At 40.8% G+C, this 17,658-nt stretch overlaps 1 protein-coding gene across 2 annotated transcripts in view; it reads right to left on the reverse strand.

Annotated features, from left to right (window-relative positions):
- OCRL (OCRL inositol polyphosphate-5-phosphatase) overlaps positions 1-17,658 on the reverse strand; it is a 53,051-nt gene that overhangs the window by 15,382 nt on the left and 20,011 nt on the right. For both annotated transcript variants that reach the window (XM_007450481.1, XM_007450480.1), the window contains exons 5-16: positions 16,915-17,025; positions 16,421-16,510; positions 15,600-15,720; positions 15,343-15,504; positions 14,038-14,139; positions 13,398-13,512; positions 12,167-12,283; positions 11,875-12,062; positions 9,046-9,157; positions 6,878-6,987; positions 5,218-5,353; positions 620-730 (exon numbers count right to left, since the gene is read on the reverse strand). In XM_007450481.1, the coding sequence (XP_007450543.1) occupies positions 620-730; positions 5,218-5,353; positions 6,878-6,987; positions 9,046-9,157; positions 11,875-12,062; positions 12,167-12,283; positions 13,398-13,512; positions 14,038-14,139; positions 15,343-15,504; positions 15,600-15,720; positions 16,421-16,510; positions 16,915-17,025 (1,475 nt within the window). The remainder of the gene's footprint in view (positions 1-619; positions 731-5,217; positions 5,354-6,877; positions 6,988-9,045; positions 9,158-11,874; positions 12,063-12,166; positions 12,284-13,397; positions 13,513-14,037; positions 14,140-15,342; positions 15,505-15,599; positions 15,721-16,420; positions 16,511-16,914; positions 17,026-17,658) is intronic.

The raw sequence follows: 17,658 nt of genomic DNA on the forward strand, positions 1-17,658 counted from the left end.
ACAGACACAAACATGCATCACTAGTAGGGGAAGAAAGTCAGTTGGATTATTCCATAGAGAATATGAATAAAGAATGAGGTCATTATTAACCATTATTAACTGCCGGATGCACTCGCCAAGTGAGCCAGCTACCCACTGTCCCCTCTCACAACAGCAGAGAAGGAGCCAGGCAGCTCTTGCTACTTCTCTAGGCTACTCTGATTGTTCCTGGGATCCTAAGAGTATAACCCCACCTGGGGTCAGGGCATGCATCCCATGACCAAGTCCTGGTTCCTGAGATATGAACTGGCCAGCAACTCTGAAGTATTAAATAAGAGCAGCTAACATCTGAGGGCTTACTTTGTGCCCGGAGGTGTTTTAAGGGCTTTGCATGTATTAACTCGGGTAATCCTCACAACCTCCCCTTTATCCAAAAAAGGAAACTGTGGCTCTGAGAGGGTAAGACGCTCGCCTATGGCCACATGTCTACTAGATGGCAGTGCTGGGACCAAAGTGGAGGCAGTCTGCCTTCAGCTCACACAGTCTTCATGACTTTGCAGTGTTGCCTTCTCCTAGTTACATGGCTTCCCCTATGCGACCACGATGGGCAACAGATGGGCAGCTGTGTGTGTTTCCTCACCTCCCTCCGGCTGAGTTCTAAGGAAGGAAGGAAGTCATTTTCCATTCTGTCCATGATGCGTACAATATCTTCAAACACTTTCCGGTACCTCCGTTCATCCACAACCTTCACCTGAAAGAAAATGAACCCTCTTTTCAGTCTTACATGCGTGTAGCTCATCTTCCTTTAAGATTACCTGACAGTTTAAAACCGGTCATTATAGCAACCATTTCAAATAAACTGTGGTGCAAACAACATCCTCAAACACTTTCTGAAGTCTCGCTCCATCCACAACTTTTACCTGAGAAAAACAGACAGATCCTTATTTTAGTCTTATGTACTCTCAACTTATATATCTCTAAGAGTCTAACGATCTTTAAAAAGGCCACTAAAACAAACATAAATTATGGGATCACACACTGTAAGGTAAAGATAAGGTTAATTGGTTAACTTCTTGGAAAAGTTAAACCTCTGTGCTACGAAGCTTGGCAATAATAAATATTTGGGAAGAATATTTTCTTGCTCCATTGTTAAGTAATTTGGTGGTGGAGAAAATGTGACAATTGTGCTAAAACTTATTTCCTGCACTATACAAACTGATAGTGTCAAAACATACCTATCACATTTTCTAACAATGGTCATAAAGTGCTAAAACAGCAGAAAAAATGACTAAAGCATTTAACTCTATCAGCTGTTATGCACAATGCCAAGAATCATAATACCAATATAATATCAATGCTCAGATTATATGATGATAAGAGTATGTTAGTAAATAGACCCTATGGCCATTTTAGAAAATGGCCGATACAAAATGTCCCAGATCAGAGTAAAAGCATGACGATAAACAAATCATCTTGCCTAATAGATCGAAAAAACTCCCATCTGACACAGCACTTTCGGCTTCTTGACACAGCTGTGCTTTTTATTTTACTATTAAAGCTTTATACAAATCGATGCCCAAAACAAACATAATTAACATAGCATTTTCACTTATTAAGGCCCCAGTTTCTTTTTAGAATAGAAAACTTCACAAACTCAATTTAAAAAAAAAGACTGATGTATGCAGTAGAGGCTGTAAAGAAAGTGTGGAAAATAAGAACATCAAAGCTGAGTCTCAAAGACTGTGGAGGTTTTTACATATCTGAACCATAATGATTAGAGAACTTAGGAGTAAGCAATCACTAGCGTCACCAGGGTGCCTACTGCAGTGTTACATTAAGAGGAATTTTATACTTTTTAAATTCTTTTTCAACATTTTGCAACTTTAAAAAAAAAATTTTTATTTATTTATTTTGGCCGTACCGCACAGCATGTGGGATCTTAGTTCCCCGACCAGGGATCAAACCCGCACCCCTGCATTGGAGGCGTGGCATATTAACCACTGGACCACCAGGTAAGTCCCTTTGCAACTTTTTATTTCAAAAAGTATTTTACATATGTCATCTTATTTTCACAACAACCTGTGAGGCTACCAAAGCAAGGATTATTCTTCTCACGGTTGAGAATACCAAGGTACAAAAAGATCAACTAAGTTGCTCACTGCCACAGTTAATAGCAGAGGTGATATCTGGACCTCTAGCATAAGACCCTTTCCAAAATACTGGATATGTGACAGGACCAACTTGGGTATGTCTTTTTTTTGAGGGGGGGGGGTAGGTCTTAAAAACACAAATGCCTCAGATCACTGATCGCAACCTCCAGGGGGCGGGGTCCATGCTTTTGAAGCTCTTTAGGCAATTCCAATGTCCACCAAAGTCTAAGAACCAATGCAACAGATCCCATTACCAAGTGCAGGGGTGGGAACCCCATCTCAGCTTAATCTCAGCCAGCCCACAGCAAGTCTTCTGAAATTAATTGGCCACTGAGTACTTGGTCCCTTTGTTAACAGTCACGGATGTGAATGGTGGTAAGAAATACAATGTGGTTCTTAAAGCCTCTAATCATAGTGTGCCCAAGAGTCCAAAGTATGGGGTGGTTACCCAATAAAATCAAAGCTCTTCTCAGTGGGTTATCGTGATCATAACCCTTAGTGCACAGTAAGGATAATGAAGGGGAAAATGTTACCACAGAATGTCACCACTTGATACATCCACTTTAGAAAAGGAAATTACCAATAAAATTAGGAATTAAGAAATATGTACAATGAGCTAGATCTTTATGTAATAACATGGATAGCTCTCCAAGATACACCACTGAATTAAAAAAAAAAGTTGCAGACCAACACATACAGTATGAGACCATTTATGATATATACACACCAACAAACAAAACACCACCATATTGTGTATGGGTAAACAGAAAAGGTCTAGAACTGTGCTATCCAATATTATAGCCAGTAGCCACATAAAGACATTTAAATTTAAATTACTTCAAATTAAATAAAATTGAAAGTTCATTTCTCTCAGTCACACTTCAAGTGATCAATAGCTGCCTGCAGGTAATAGCTACTGGATGGGACAGGATAGATCTAGAACATTTCCATCATCACAGAAAATCTATTGAACAGTGCTGGTCTAGAAAGAAATAAATTCATAAGGGTAGTTGGCCGGGCTAGGGAGTGGGGTTTAGCGCAAAAGCGGGAGTGGGGGATAGAAGAGGCACTGGAGACCTTCAGCCTTATCTGTGAATTTTGCTTACTTCTATTTTTATCTTAAAGAGAAAACACATTTTAATTCCTGTGTGATTTAAAAAGTATTAAAAACTAGAAAGGTAGACCTTTATTAAAGATACACAAAAATACACAGAAAGCATGGAAAAATTGTAAATATCCTGCTGGGAGCTCTGAATTAATATATATGGAGTATTACAAATATTCTGAGGTTCTGAAAAGAAATACAAACAGAAAACCTAAGCATAGCTGATGAAACCAAAAAGGTTAGTGTCTGGGGGAAAGACATCCTTTAAAAAAATGGATTAAGAGAACTCAAATGAAGAAAACAGGGCAGTCCACAAGCACAAGCTAGAAATTAGGTGGGTTAAAAGTAGTATCTGGGCTTCTCTGGTGGCACAGTGGTTGAGAGTCCACCTGCCGATGCAGGGGACACGGGTTCATGCCCCGTTCCGGGAAGATTCCACATGCTGTGCAGTGGCTGGGCCCGTGAGCCATGGCCGCTGAGCCTGCGCGTCCGGAGCCTGTGCTCCGCAATGGGAGAGGCCACAACAGTGAGAGGCCCGCGTACCGCAAAAAAAAAAAAAAAGAAAAAAAGTAGTATCTGAAGGTATATCTAGTCAGTAAGTTCTCTGGAACTCTGCAGGCATTGTGGAGGTAGGAGAAAGAACATCTATAAGTTTGGGAATTAAACAGGCTTAAGATTTGAATCTCAGCTCTCCTTCTAACTGCATGCTCTTAAAGAAGTTTATTTAAACTCACTGGTTCTCCACTTGCTCATCTGTTAAATGAGAAATATTTAACTCAAAGCACTGTTGTGAGGAGTAAATGAGATGGGTGTAAATTGCCTAGTACAGTCTCTGGCATGTACTAGCTACTTTTTGAGGAACACATACTATTATTATTCATTATTATTTTAAAATTTCAAAGTGGATAAAAGTCAAGTCATGATTGCCTCAATAAAATGTAGAATCTAAGATGAAGAACAAATTTTGTACATAAAAGAAATGCCCCGAAGTCATTCCCCTCTAAGACAGGAGCAGGATAAGACATATTGGTGAGAACCTATCTCAGAAGCCAAAATAATCAACATACACACAGAGGAAAGAAATCTACACTACTGTGCTCTTCGCATGTCTTACCTCATTAATCCTCTTAAGTAGGTACCATTGTTATTCCCATTTTATAGAGGAGGAAACTGAGGCAGAGGGATGTTACATAAATTTTCCATTGTTACAGTTAGAAAGTGGTTGAGCTGGGAGGCAAATTTAAGCAGTCTAGCTATAACGTCCATTCTATCAAGCACTGCTCAATATAGATTCTGCCAGATTACATGACTGCAGGTCTGGAAAAACTACAAGAAATAATCTAAATGTACTAGCTGTAATAAAGTAAGTCAACAAGATCCCAAGATATAACTTGCATACTAATAACACACAGCTAGAAAACAAAAACTTTACTCACAACAGAGACAAAAAATTAAACAACTGGTCATTAATCCAGCCCAGGATGCAACAGAGTTAAAGAGAAATTTCAAACCTGTGCTCCTGGATGGGAAGACTTCACTATCTTAGTAGAACTAACAATATGCTTCTTAACATTATATACAGATTATGTTGTATTCTGACTGGTCTGTGCCTTTGTTCCTGCTGTCCCCAGCCCTCTGCCTGGAACCTCTCTCCTGGTGCTTCCACTCCTTACTATTTTACTTGATGAGGACCTACTCATCCTTTAAAACCTAGCTTTGAACTCTTCTTTATGTATAATGACTTTAGGAGGTGAAGGGTGCTACCCAGTCATTATGCAGCATGAGAAACATCTGTGTCACTAAAAGGCCATATGGACAGCATTTAGGAGGGTCAAGGGCACTAACTTCTCAATGCTGCAAATGATTATTTGGTTATGAAAACATTTATGGCTCACTGAATTACTGATCTGTTCTGAGTCTAAATAACGCTCTAAGAATAGATACTTAACACACAAACGACTGCATGAACAAACAAGTGTTTACCCCAATGTGGAAGAGGGCGCTAACAGGTTTGTGGTCACTGGTTTTCAGTTCCATGTGACTCCGGTAATGAAGCTGATTAACGTTAATTCCTCTCCAGAGAATTCGGTCACACCAGGCTGGAACCCGACATTTCCCACTGCAAAAAAAGTAAGGAATTAGAATAACATACCACACAAGAACGGAATACCTACCACACTGGTTCAGACCTGAGTTAGGCCCTCTTGTTATCTGCTTCTCCTTCCCTAACGACTCCAACTATTATCTTCCCTACTATATTGCAAGCTCTGTGAATGGACTGTGTCTGCTTGTTTGTCACTGCATTCTCAGCCCCTAGCACAGTATCTGATGTAAAGTAGGTGCTCAATGAATAGTTATCTAATGAATGAATAAACGGTGCTCCTAAGATTAGGATTATATCTTCAATAATGTTGCCCCAGGGGAAAAAAGAATAGCATCTTCTTAAAATACCCTCAAAAGGACAGGATTATATTCAGAACACTTCCTCTTCGTTTGCTCTATCAACAGCAATGATGCTTCACAACAGATAGACAACTAATAAAATCTAAAAATCCAATCCTATATTCCTAGACTGGGCTTAATCACTGGAGATGGGTAATAGTAGAGATTTCTTTAAACCTGGACTTTTATGGATAAGTCGAGCTTCTTCTAATAAAGATGAACTAACACCTAAGCATGCAAGTCTGAACAAATAACAGCCCATAAGAATACCAAGGGGAGGGAAAAAGCCTATTCATCATTCTATTAAAATAAGCAACACCTGTACACCTGATCCAGACAGTGACACAAATAAAGTTCTTATCAGTAGCTCTTCAGTTGACTCTCAAGTCAGGTGAGTGGAATAAACAAGGCAATGTGCACAAGATCTGTCAGAGTCACTTTTCACTTGCTGAGCAGCTCCCTCGGAGGATGGGACAGGCTCCTCCCCACCCCACCCTGGCGCTCTCTGAGTCTAAAGAAGCTGACTATGCCCAGGCATTCTTTTCTTCTTTCAAACTTCTGGGCTCAGCCAGGTAGGAAACCATAGGAAACGAAGAAATAGTAAGTAGAAGACAAACAGTCACCAGGCACATACTGACAGGGGCACTTTACTAGGGGTGATCGAGAAATCAACAGGCCCCCTAGACAGTGATTCTCAGCTTTCTCCAGCAGTTGTGGAGGTTGGGCCCAGGCACTCGTATTTTTAGAAGTCCGGCAAAAGAGTCTAATGTGAACTCAGGATTGAGAACCACTGTGCTGGAAGAACCTTTCATGGCTCTTTGTTTTCACCTCTGGTATCCTGAGTTAAAGAGTTGAAAAAGAGTTTGGGAAAAGAGCCAGAACACGGCAACAGGTAAGGAAATAGGGGTAAGATCAGAAGGGCAAAAACCTAACAAGCAAGTCTGCTGAGGTGAGAGAAATAAGGCATCACAGGAAGCTCGTAAAACTTCAACAGCCTGACAGAGCAGTTCACACTCTCCTAAGGTGAGCTCACCTGTGAGCACACACAAATTGAAACCTCTTCTGTAATAGCACTGAGCCATTAGGTTTTTCTATCTGTTTCTGGCAAGAACTAAAAATTTCCCAGCCCTTCATCAATTCAGAGAGACAGAAATAAGATCAGGGCTTAACCTATTCCATGAGGAGGTTCTTGTTTTTTTACCTGGAATCCCATCGGTCTGTTTTAGAATCATACTTATACGTGGGGATAAACTTGATTTCCCCTTCCATGAAGTCAGCAAAAGCTTTTTTCTGTGTGCGCTGAATATTTAGCTAGAGATAGAAAAACGTATCATATAAGCAGGGTAACACCATCTTAACAGAAGTGCTAATTGGGTTGATCAGCCATTTCTAAGTATCTAAGTTCCGTATCTTGTGCAACTGTCGGAGCACATACATAAAATTTCTGTGCCTTATGAATTAAATTTTGACATTCCAACAGCATCTAAGCTCACCCACAGACAGGATGCTCACATGAGCATGTCACTAATTTTTTATTGCTAATGGTGGTCAGGGTAAAATGGAAAAATGAAACCTGAATAATCATAAGTTCCCTGATGTTAGCACAGATTTTTTAAAATTTATTAAAGTATAGTTGATTTACAATGTGTGAATTTCTGCTGTACAGCAAAGTGACTCAATTATACATATATATATATACTTTTCCATTCTGGTTTGTCACAGGATATTGAATATAGTTCCCTGTGCTATACAGTAGGACCTTGTTGCTTATCCCTACTTGGCATCATTTTATTTATTTGTTTATTCTTTTGGCTGCATTGGGTCTTCTTTGTGGCACGCAGGCTTTCTCTAGTTGCGGTGAGTGGGGGCTATTCTTCTATGCGGTGCACAGGCTTCTCATTGTGGTGGCTTCTCTTGTTGCGGCACGTGGGCTTCAAGGATACTGAATAGAGTTCTCTGTGCTATACAGTAGGACCTTGTTGTTTATCCATCCTATACATATAATAGTTTGGGCACAGTTTTAATTTTTTAAAAAAGCACACAAATTTTTTTTTTTTTTTTTCTTGCGTTATGCGGGCCTCTCACTGTTGTGGCCTCTCCCATTTGCGGAGCACAGGCTCCGGACGCGCAGGCTCAGCGGCCGTGGCTCACGGGCCCAGCCGCTCCGCGGCATGTGGGATCTTCCCGAAACGGGGCACGAACCCGCGTCTCCTGCAACGGCAGGCGGACTCTCAAGCACTGCGCCACCAGCGAAGCCCAAAAGCACACAAATTTTGATTGGATAATTCCAAAAACCAAATTCAGTGAATAGTTATATTGGGTTGGCCAGAAAGTTCATTCAGGTTTTTCTGTAACATCTTGTGGAAAACCTGAACGAACTTTTCGGCCAAGCCAATAGATCGTTTTGAAAGTTACCCTCACTCAAATATTTTACCAGAATTACATAAGATTCAGAACTTATTCCAATTGTACCCCCTTTGGAGGCAGGACAGAGGAAGAAATGCAAAGTTAGCCAGCCAACCTCAATGTGAAGGTAGACACAGCCAAGAAAGGCCCACTGTAAAAACCATTCTGCTGCAAAACACTGGAATTTTGACTATGACTGAGGGTCAAAAGTCTCACGTTAGGATTTAAAGACATTCAAATCAAGTTGAAACATTTTCTTCCCTCAATAAGAAGCATTCACTTTTAGCAGCCAGTACCCATATGCTAAAGTAAAAATTCAAGTCCTGTGCCAGGCTCCAAGGCAAATTTACAGAAAACTAGGTTCCTCAATATCGTTTTATATAAATGTTACCATATCAATGCTTCTCACACAGGTTTTATATCTATAAACTAGCAAGCCCCAACTTCTCAATCAGTTCCCATTAGACCACAGTCTGTGCTATTTTTCCCAAACTTCTCTTCTGTGCCTCCCAACCCCCTCACAGGGCCTCCCTCTTTTACCTCCAAGCTGTTGCTGAGCCTGCCAAGTAATCATAGAGCAGCTTTCCCTGTTTCATCTGCCAAACCACATCAACATAGCTGAAGGCCCACTTCCTCCAGGAAGTGTTCTCCAATTAACCCCACCCATTCTCCAACTCATTTATACAAATCTCTGAAATCCCTTCTTAATAAAGACTTAATGAATGATGTTATATTGACTTTTCACCACTAACGTTATCTCTTCTCCTCCCATCCAAGCACTTAATAAAAGCACTACAAACCTTGTGTGTATTCACTGCATCACTAGTCACAATGTTTTCCCCAGACAGTGAGACCTTTCCATCTACTTCTAGAGTAAGACACAACTCCCATGGATCTAACTCATAAACCTAACAATTTTATCTGCTGTCTAGGAAAGTACCTTTTAAAATAAAATTTTATTACCTGGTCCAATTTCAAGAGTCTCTGAAGGTCATTCTTATTAATAAGACTCTTCACTTCATTGGCATCAGGCATGCAAAGTCTGTAGTTCAAATCTCCCAACCAGATGACAACACTGAGGATAAAGAAATACATGAACAGAAATAGCAGTAATGAGCATAAAAATCAACCAGAGGAGAATGGAGAGAAGGAAAATGGGGAGATTATTGATAAGCATTCATTTATCACTATCTGACTAGGGGTTTAAGATATAACTATCCTTTGGGGGCGAGTACTATCAACACCTGAGAGGGGCGAGGGATTACAAAATAGGCAGGAGGACGGGCCTGCACACATGAGGAACAAAGACAGGGAAATACGGTGTATGTGTGGGACTCAGAAACCAAGGAGTTAACTCCCTGAGAAAAGCATGTAGTTTATTTGCTGGACTAGCTTCAAAATTTCACCTGGCTACTTGCCAGGTCTCTAGGGGAAGAGAATCTGAACGTTTTCTGCCTCTCTGAGCCCTGATGTTCTGCAGGCTCTCCACTAGGGTCTGCATGGTCTGAATGACAGCTCTCTCGGGCAGGGCCCACTAGCAAATGTAGGTCCAGGGCTTTCTGCTGTACCCAGTCTGTCTACCCCTGCCCCAGAACCGCAGTCCAAGTCCCAGGCAGGAAGGAGAATGGCAGGCCACGGGAGCCTCAGGCTCCCAATCACAGCAACAGACCCCCAGGTGTGCTGAGAGCCACCCAGGGGAGACCCTGAAATTCCCACACCAAAATGGGTTCTCTTGTGAGCTATCTCAAGTTCCAAATGGATCTCTTTGCCAATCTTTAAGGTCCCGGGTAAATAAATTTATGGAATTTCAGGGCAATTTTATGATTACTGATGTCAAGGCCTTGTTTTACCACTGTGAAACAGAATTCTATATGATCCTAATTGCTGAGACAATATGGAAAGAGGCCAACATCACTACCTATCCCTACTCTTTCCTCAATTACCCCACTCTCTACTGATCCTAATACCCCCAAATTATCTTTTGTTTTCCTACTAATTCACATCTCAAACCACTATTCCAAATCTCATCACCCTCTCAGAATTTCAATTACTAGTATTAATTTCCTTACAACTAACCATTTTCTACTAACAATCCATTCCTCAACTGATTTTTGTTTCTATCCTTATTATGTCCCATTCTTCACTAACCTTTCACATTATCCATTGGTGTCTTTAAATCTCCACAGCCCCTTTTCTTAATGATTCACAGCCAGTAAAAAGAATAATGTAGATCTATAGTTACTGGCTTGGAAAGAGATTCACAATAAATAGGATAATACAGTCCTATATAATGAGTATGTGTGTGTTTGTGTGTGCATAGAGAAAAGTCTACAACAGCACTATTCAGAAGAGATAGGGACTTCCCTGGTGGGGCAGTGGTTAAGAATCTGCCTGCCAATGGAGGGGACTCGGGTTCGATCCCTGGTCCGGGAAGATCCCACATGCTGCGGAGCAACTAAGCCTGTGCGCCACAACTACTGAGCCTGCGCTCTAGAGCCTGCAAGCCACAACTACTGAGCCCACGTGCCACAACTACTGAAGCCTGTGTGCCTAAAGCCCGTGCTCTGCAACAAGAGAAGCCACCGCAATGAGAAGCCCATGCACCACAATGAAGAGTAGCCCCTGCTCGCCGCAACTAGAGAAAGCCCACACGCAGCAACGAAGACCCAACACAGCCAAAAATAAAACTAAATTAAATAATTAATTAAAAAAACAAACAAGACATTGGACGCACATCACAAATGTAATTTTCAATTGTCTAGTAGCTGAATATAAAAAGTAAAAGAAACAAGTGAAAATAACTTTAATAACAAATTCCAGGGCTTCCCTGGTGGCACAGTGGTTTAGAATCCACCTGCCAATGAAGGGGACACGGGTTCAAGCCCTGGTCCAGGAAGATCCCATATGCTGCAGAGCAACTAAGCCCGTGTGTCACAACTACTGAGCCTGCGCTCTAGAGCCTGTGAGCCACAACTACTGAGCCCGTGTGCCACAACTACTGAGGCTCGCACGCCTAGAGCCCATGCTCCGCAACAAGAGAAGCCACCACAATGAGAAGCCCATGTGCCGCAACGAAGAGTAGCCCCCGCTCGTCGCAACTAGAGAAAGCCCGTGCACAGCAACGAAGACCCAACTCAGCCAAAAATAAAAAAACAAAACAAAAAAACCCCAATGCCTTTAAAAAAAAAACAAATCCCATTTAACTCAATATATGCAAACTTTTGTTATTTCAACATGTAATCAATACTTAAAAAGTTGAGATATTTTACATTTTTTCCCTACTAAATTCAGTGTATATGCTCACAGCACATCTCAATTTGGATTAGCTACTTTCAAGTGCCCAACAGCCACCTATGGCTACTGGCTGTCATAATGGACAGCACAGATCTGGAAGGATACACACTGAATTGTCCACAGTGTTTTTCTTCGGAAGGAGGGACTCGCTAGGGAGAGCAGAGGTAAGAAATGAGGGATATTTTACTTTTACCTTTTATTACATTCACAATGAACATTTCTATTTTATAATAAAAAATAATAAAAACTGATGTCAATTGACAGACCCCCCCTCTACCATTACCCTAGATGCCCACTAACAGAACTAACCTTTCCTCTGATAGCAAATCTAATTCCTCTGACTCAATGCATCTGCTATTCCTCAAACCCGCCCCCTTCTTTGTGACCCCAATCCCTAAACAACGATCCCTTCACTCTTCACATTTCTATAGCTTCTCACCACGTTTAGTCTCTCCTCACCAGCACTATTCAAAGGCTAAGGAAGACTTAACCACTCACTCATGTTTCATGATGTTCAGCTGTGGGAGGGTCTGATTTGGGACCACAAAACTCATTCGTGCGCAGATGTCCTTATAATCTTGATTCCTTCTCTCAAAGTCCTCCACGTGGGCAGCCAAGTGGGAATTGACAACGCAAAAGGTAGTGTTGTGAAATACAAATCTCACAGCTACCCCACCTTTGTTTCCCTGTTAGCAAAAGTAATTATCCACAGTTAGTACAAAGATGCAACTAGCACCTGAACTTCACATGGACATAAATCATAATTGAGCTCATTTCCAAAGTAACTCACCATCTTCCCCATGATTCCAGTCCCAACTGTTTCTGTAGCAACATCACGGATATATCGCCACTGGTCCTTTCTGGCAAATATCAGGAGCATCATCCCAACAAGGCGGACCAGTTGAACCTATGAGTTGCAGGGAATTAGAAGAGGTTCACGTTAATACGACTCTTTGCCACATATCGAATTCCCACAACTAATTTTCCACCAAGAAGATATAACCATGCCCCAATCTGAATCCAAATCCTCTAATTTCCCAGCGGACCTCATAAAGAGAAAACAAAATTTCTCTGGGAAAGCTTTAATCTGGCTCTGACCAGTAGGAGTTAAAAGTCTTTGGAGACAACGAGTACACTCAGCTCTAGGTTCATTATTTTAATCACTTTTTAGCCTACCATGAGTAGGCAGCATTAAAAATTCGAATAATAATGACAAAGCCTCTATCCCGGCTTGTTCCTTTTGCCTCTTCTTCCTAGTTTCTGATTGACAATTTCCTAAGAAATTAAAATGTATAAAATAACAATCCTTTTTACTTTTAAGTCTGTGAACTAGAAATATGTCTGAAATGTGTATTAGTCTATATGAGAGGAATAACATCTTCAGGAGTCTTATCACCTACATCAGCTGTTAGAAGATGCAGATGAAAATTACTTAGACAAATGACTCCTTTTAAAGGGCTTGGTATGGTAGCCCCATAATTAAAATAACTCTTCTGGTAGCCTCTACCATGTGCCTTCTAGAGACCAACAAATTGGGCCACCTTGCTAAAGTCAACTCTATTCTTGACTTACAACCAAGTTTCGAGCTCACTGAAATTCCACAACACTCCTGTTCTTGCTCCAATTCCAAAGCTTGCCCTACGCACCCACGTGCTTCAAACTGCTTTTCTGTAAAGCATCCAGTTCTGACCATGTCGGCGAACAATTTCAATCTTAAACTCTCATTGCAAAAATCACTTACCTTATGTGTCATCATTTGAGTTAACTACTGCTATGAGAACAATAAAATTCTTCTTTTCTCCCAAAAACTACCTAAGCGATGAAATTATAAGATCGGGAAACTTAGGGAATTTTTTTTCTAGGAAATAGGAATAAAAAGGATTAGTCTGCCCTATTCCAGTATTACACATGGGGAAGAATTCAATTAAACCACTCTTTTGGAACAAGCTATAGATAACAGAGTAACTTCTAGTGAGTTCTATTTAGTTGTATACTAAAAAAGATAATTAAATGCGGCTTACTTTCTTATACTTGGCTTTGGAATGCAAACCCCTCTCCACAGCCAAGGACCACTCTTGTTCCTTCACAGATTCAAAGTAGAAAAAGGCTTCTGTGCTCAAGTCCAGCTCTTGGAATCTGAGAAAACAAGAGGATGTCGGATTTATACACATCCCATAATTATCTCTGACTGCCTCCTGTCCCATTTTCTGAGACATTAGATGAAACAATGCGGAAAAGATAAATTTTAGAGAACTGCTCTATTGACTCAGGTGATCAGTAAGGACAAGTAGTTTTCTTTTCAAAAGGCTCCCCGCCACAGGTATATGCACAGGCTATGCAAAACACAAACAAAAAAACCTCCATAAGGGATAACAGTAGAGCTTTGCTTATATATCCTAGAAGTAGTCACTGTTAGAATTAACCTCAAATCTCAGTTTCTATGACGTATATAGTTTTCTATGGGTTTTGAGAGGATTAGATGCTTGCTTACACCAATTTAGGTATCTTTTCCTTTATGATCTCACAAATTTGACCCACAAGTTAACTCTCACATATAGTCTACAGTAGGTTTTTACAAATGGTGGGGGAAAAAAAAGCAAAATGTCACATAAACTAACACCAAACATACAGCCAAAATGAAATTCCAGACGCGTATTTTACCCAATGCAGTAGATATCAGGAGGATTCGGATCACAGTTCAGCCAAGGTTCTAGCCCACTATCTGGAGACTGGCCATTCACGTTCCATGTTCCAACAAAGAATCTAATACATGATACCAAAAAATAATTTAAAAACAAAGGTCAAGTGTGGATGGTCACAATAAGCAACATAATTTCTCAAACTGTTTTGCCACACATACACACACAAAACCCTCTTGCATGTAGATGACAAAGGCAGTGGGCTTATTCTCTCCAAATTTTACATCAGGTAAACCTACAGAAAGGAACCAAGTCTCTATTTAAAAAACACAAGTTTAATTGCTCTACCACGTTTCCTTTCTATTACATTCCATCCAAACTCATATTTGAAGGGAGAGCTTGTGGATGGGAAAGAGGTATCTTCATGCTATAAGGATGTCTAACACGGATAACTATTCCATAAGGAGTTGTAGTTAAATCCAAAAACTCACTTCCCGAAGGATTGCGAGGACATCTGTGTAGGAAATTCTGTTGAGACAGATATAGTATCAAGGGGGAAAGCAGAAGGGGAAACTCATGACTGTCTTAACTGTTTACATACAAATATACGCACCACGGGAAATCTGAAGATCTGGAGGTTTCAGCAGAGGGATACAGTCATGACTGAACTAGAATAAATGAGGCATAACGGGATAGCAGATGGGACTGGAATCTTGGACTAAAAGGGTACATGCTGTTCGAAAATAACAAAGAAAAGCGTTGCTGCTCTGAACATCGGGGTACACGGCACACACCACACGTAGTGAGTCCAGAAAAGAGGATATCACCAAGATGAAATGAAAAATATAATAGAGGAAAGAATCCAAGATAGACCTCCCAGTCAAGATGCTTGGGTGAAACTTCCTTCAGTTAACTTCCCAAAGTAGGTAAATTAAAGTCTAGTGGTAATGGCGGACTTAATTTTCCAATATTGGCAAGAAGAAATTCAGCAGGTCAGATAGATAAACACACTTGCTTATGGAATGTACTAGGAGACAATCCTCTAGTACCTGTGAGCTTGACTTGGTTCTCTGAGAGTGGATAGAAAGGTTAGTAGATGTGGTATCATTAGTAATTAGAAAATCCAAGGGAAATTGTAGCATTTGCATTATTTTGGATATGTATGTTATTGACCAGCATAAAGACAGGGGCTTGAATCAGCTCACCATTCTTTTCTTTATGCTTTTATTCTGAATTGAGCTAATTAAACTAATACCTTAAATACCCAAAGACCGTTTTTTCCTATACGTACTAACGTTTAGCCTCAGGAAGTAGAAGAGAGACTAACCTGAAAGTCTGAATGTTGACATATTCTTTCTCTCGCTTTGCCAGGATGTGTTTGATGAGACCCTCCCGCTGCCCAGACTGGGTGTTTGGTACAAAGAGCTTCCGCATGGTATTGGTCACTTTGGGCTGTTCCTTGTTAGAAGCTTCTTTTTCACGTGGAAGCCTAGCAAATAAATGAGGAATTCAAAAGTGAAATTGCCTTAAACAATTCCCATGTGTGTCTCACACGTGGGAAATCTGTTTCAACACAGGACTTACATTCTATTCACTGAAGACGGTGGGGGAGGCGGTTCCCGATGAACCCCTGTAGGCTGATTCTGCAAATTTATTTTCTTGTCCAAATTCAAAGATGAAAAATTATCCTCAAATCCAAGAAGCCCTGAAGGACACAGAACCCAGAGTGGAAGGGGGGAAAAGATAACATCCAACTTATCCAGGATTGACAGGACTTTGCTTTGATCAGCGGTTTTGGTTTGATCACTATTTGCTCAGTGGCGTTACCAAACAGAAAGGTATAAGAGTAGTGATAACGTAGATTGGGGGAAGAAGCACATCTGTCCCTGAAGCACTGACATATTAACTAGAATAACAGTAAGTTACGTTAACTTGGAACGTGAATAATAAGAGCTAGTCTTTATAGAAGACTTTTAGCACAATGCCTGGTTGATAGTAAGGAGCTATATCATCATCTCACTTAATCGTCACAAAGACCTCATGAGGTAGGTGTTATTAAAAATCTTCCCATGTTACAGAAAAAGAAACAGAAGCTCAGAGTTGTCAAAGTAATTGGACCAAGGTCATATAACTAGTAAGTCAGAGAACGGGGATTCAAACCCAGGTAGTCTGGCCCCAGAGCCTGCACTTTTTACCCCTCTGCTAAGCTGGCACTGAAAGAGCTAATGTGCCACAGAAAGGATCAGGAGTGAACATGAGTCGGTGGGTACGGACTTGATAAAACCACTCCATAGGAGAAGGTATCTGACACTGACATTAATCCACATTATCTTATCTGCCCAGATAAAATCTATTGACTCTGCAATAATCATAGCAACCAGGGAAAAAAAGAATCTTTTCAGTACCTGAAAAAACAGAAGAGTTGTCCTCAGTGTCTAATTTCTGGTACCAGCTGGATGAGTCCTTTTGCTCTGGAACAAGAAGTTGTGACTGCGCTGGAGAGATAAGGGTCATAGAATGCAATGACTATTCCATTGAATGGAATATACCATAACCAAAGGCCATTCACTCAGCACTCAAGTGCAGGGGCCAGCGCCATTCTTGAATACAAAGGAAGAGACTAAGAAAATGAGGGCAGCTCTGGGATCATCTGGGACCAGAGGAGGATTACAGTCTGCAGTAAGCTGTCCAAGGAATGAAACTGAAGATTCTGGAAATTGACTCAGTGTCCTTAAAGCTGAATAGACTTATTCCCTAACCTATCCCTGGCGCCATTCCTGAAGAAACAAAAATCACCTATCAAGGCTCTAGGGGTGAGGTACTTTGCTAATGGCCACTTGCCTCTGTACAGCATGTCTCATGCAAGTAGTAGAAAGAAAACTGCTGAGGCTTGAGTTACCTTCCTGAGCAGCAAGGACCTCTGAGAGGAACTTCAGACAGCGTTCCTCATCAGGGATTTCAAAGCGGCGCTCTCTGGTCCAGTCCCCCTGAATCCGAATTTTGCAGCCACCTAAAAAGAATGGAAATCCATGTACATATAGCTACGGAAAATAATGTTTTCTTGGGATATTTTCAACTTACCAATTTAATAGGAGAAGGTCCAGATTGCAAATATTCCAGACCTCTAACGTGTGACGCATGCCTATAAGATCAAGGGATTCGGTGTGGTGGTGGTGCTGGGGGTGATGCACAGAGGAAAATCTAATGAAGGCTGAGAAACTGTGTAAATGAGCAGCCCAATATAGTGATATGGTACGTACTGAAATCACAGTTTCCTGCTTTCTGATATATTGCTCAAATGTCACTGTAGGAACCTCCAAAATCTAGCAGAAGATCAATTCCTCAACCACCCTCCTCCCATCTCCTAGCTGGAAATTCCTACCACTTCAAATCCAAATCATATAGTAAGAGTCTCTGAAGTGCGAAGGGAAAAAAGGAGATATGATGGTTTGTTCCTAGGTACAGACTGTACCCAGGCAATTGAATTTATAAGCTAATTGAAAAAGAAAAGCATAATGGGATTGGTTTGAATTATTCTGAAAAGAAGCATCTATACCTCATTTACCTCAAGTGAAAAATGTATGTCTTGAAAAAAACTCACAAAAACAATATAATGACCCATGTCCAGGAGTGGTCTGGTTCA

Source organism: Lipotes vexillifer, unplaced genomic scaffold (assembly GCF_000442215.2).
Source record: "Lipotes vexillifer unplaced genomic scaffold, Lipotes_vexillifer_v1.1 scaffold215, whole genome shotgun sequence".
In the NCBI taxonomy this organism is placed as follows: Eukaryota; Metazoa; Chordata; class Mammalia; order Artiodactyla; family Lipotidae; genus Lipotes; species Lipotes vexillifer.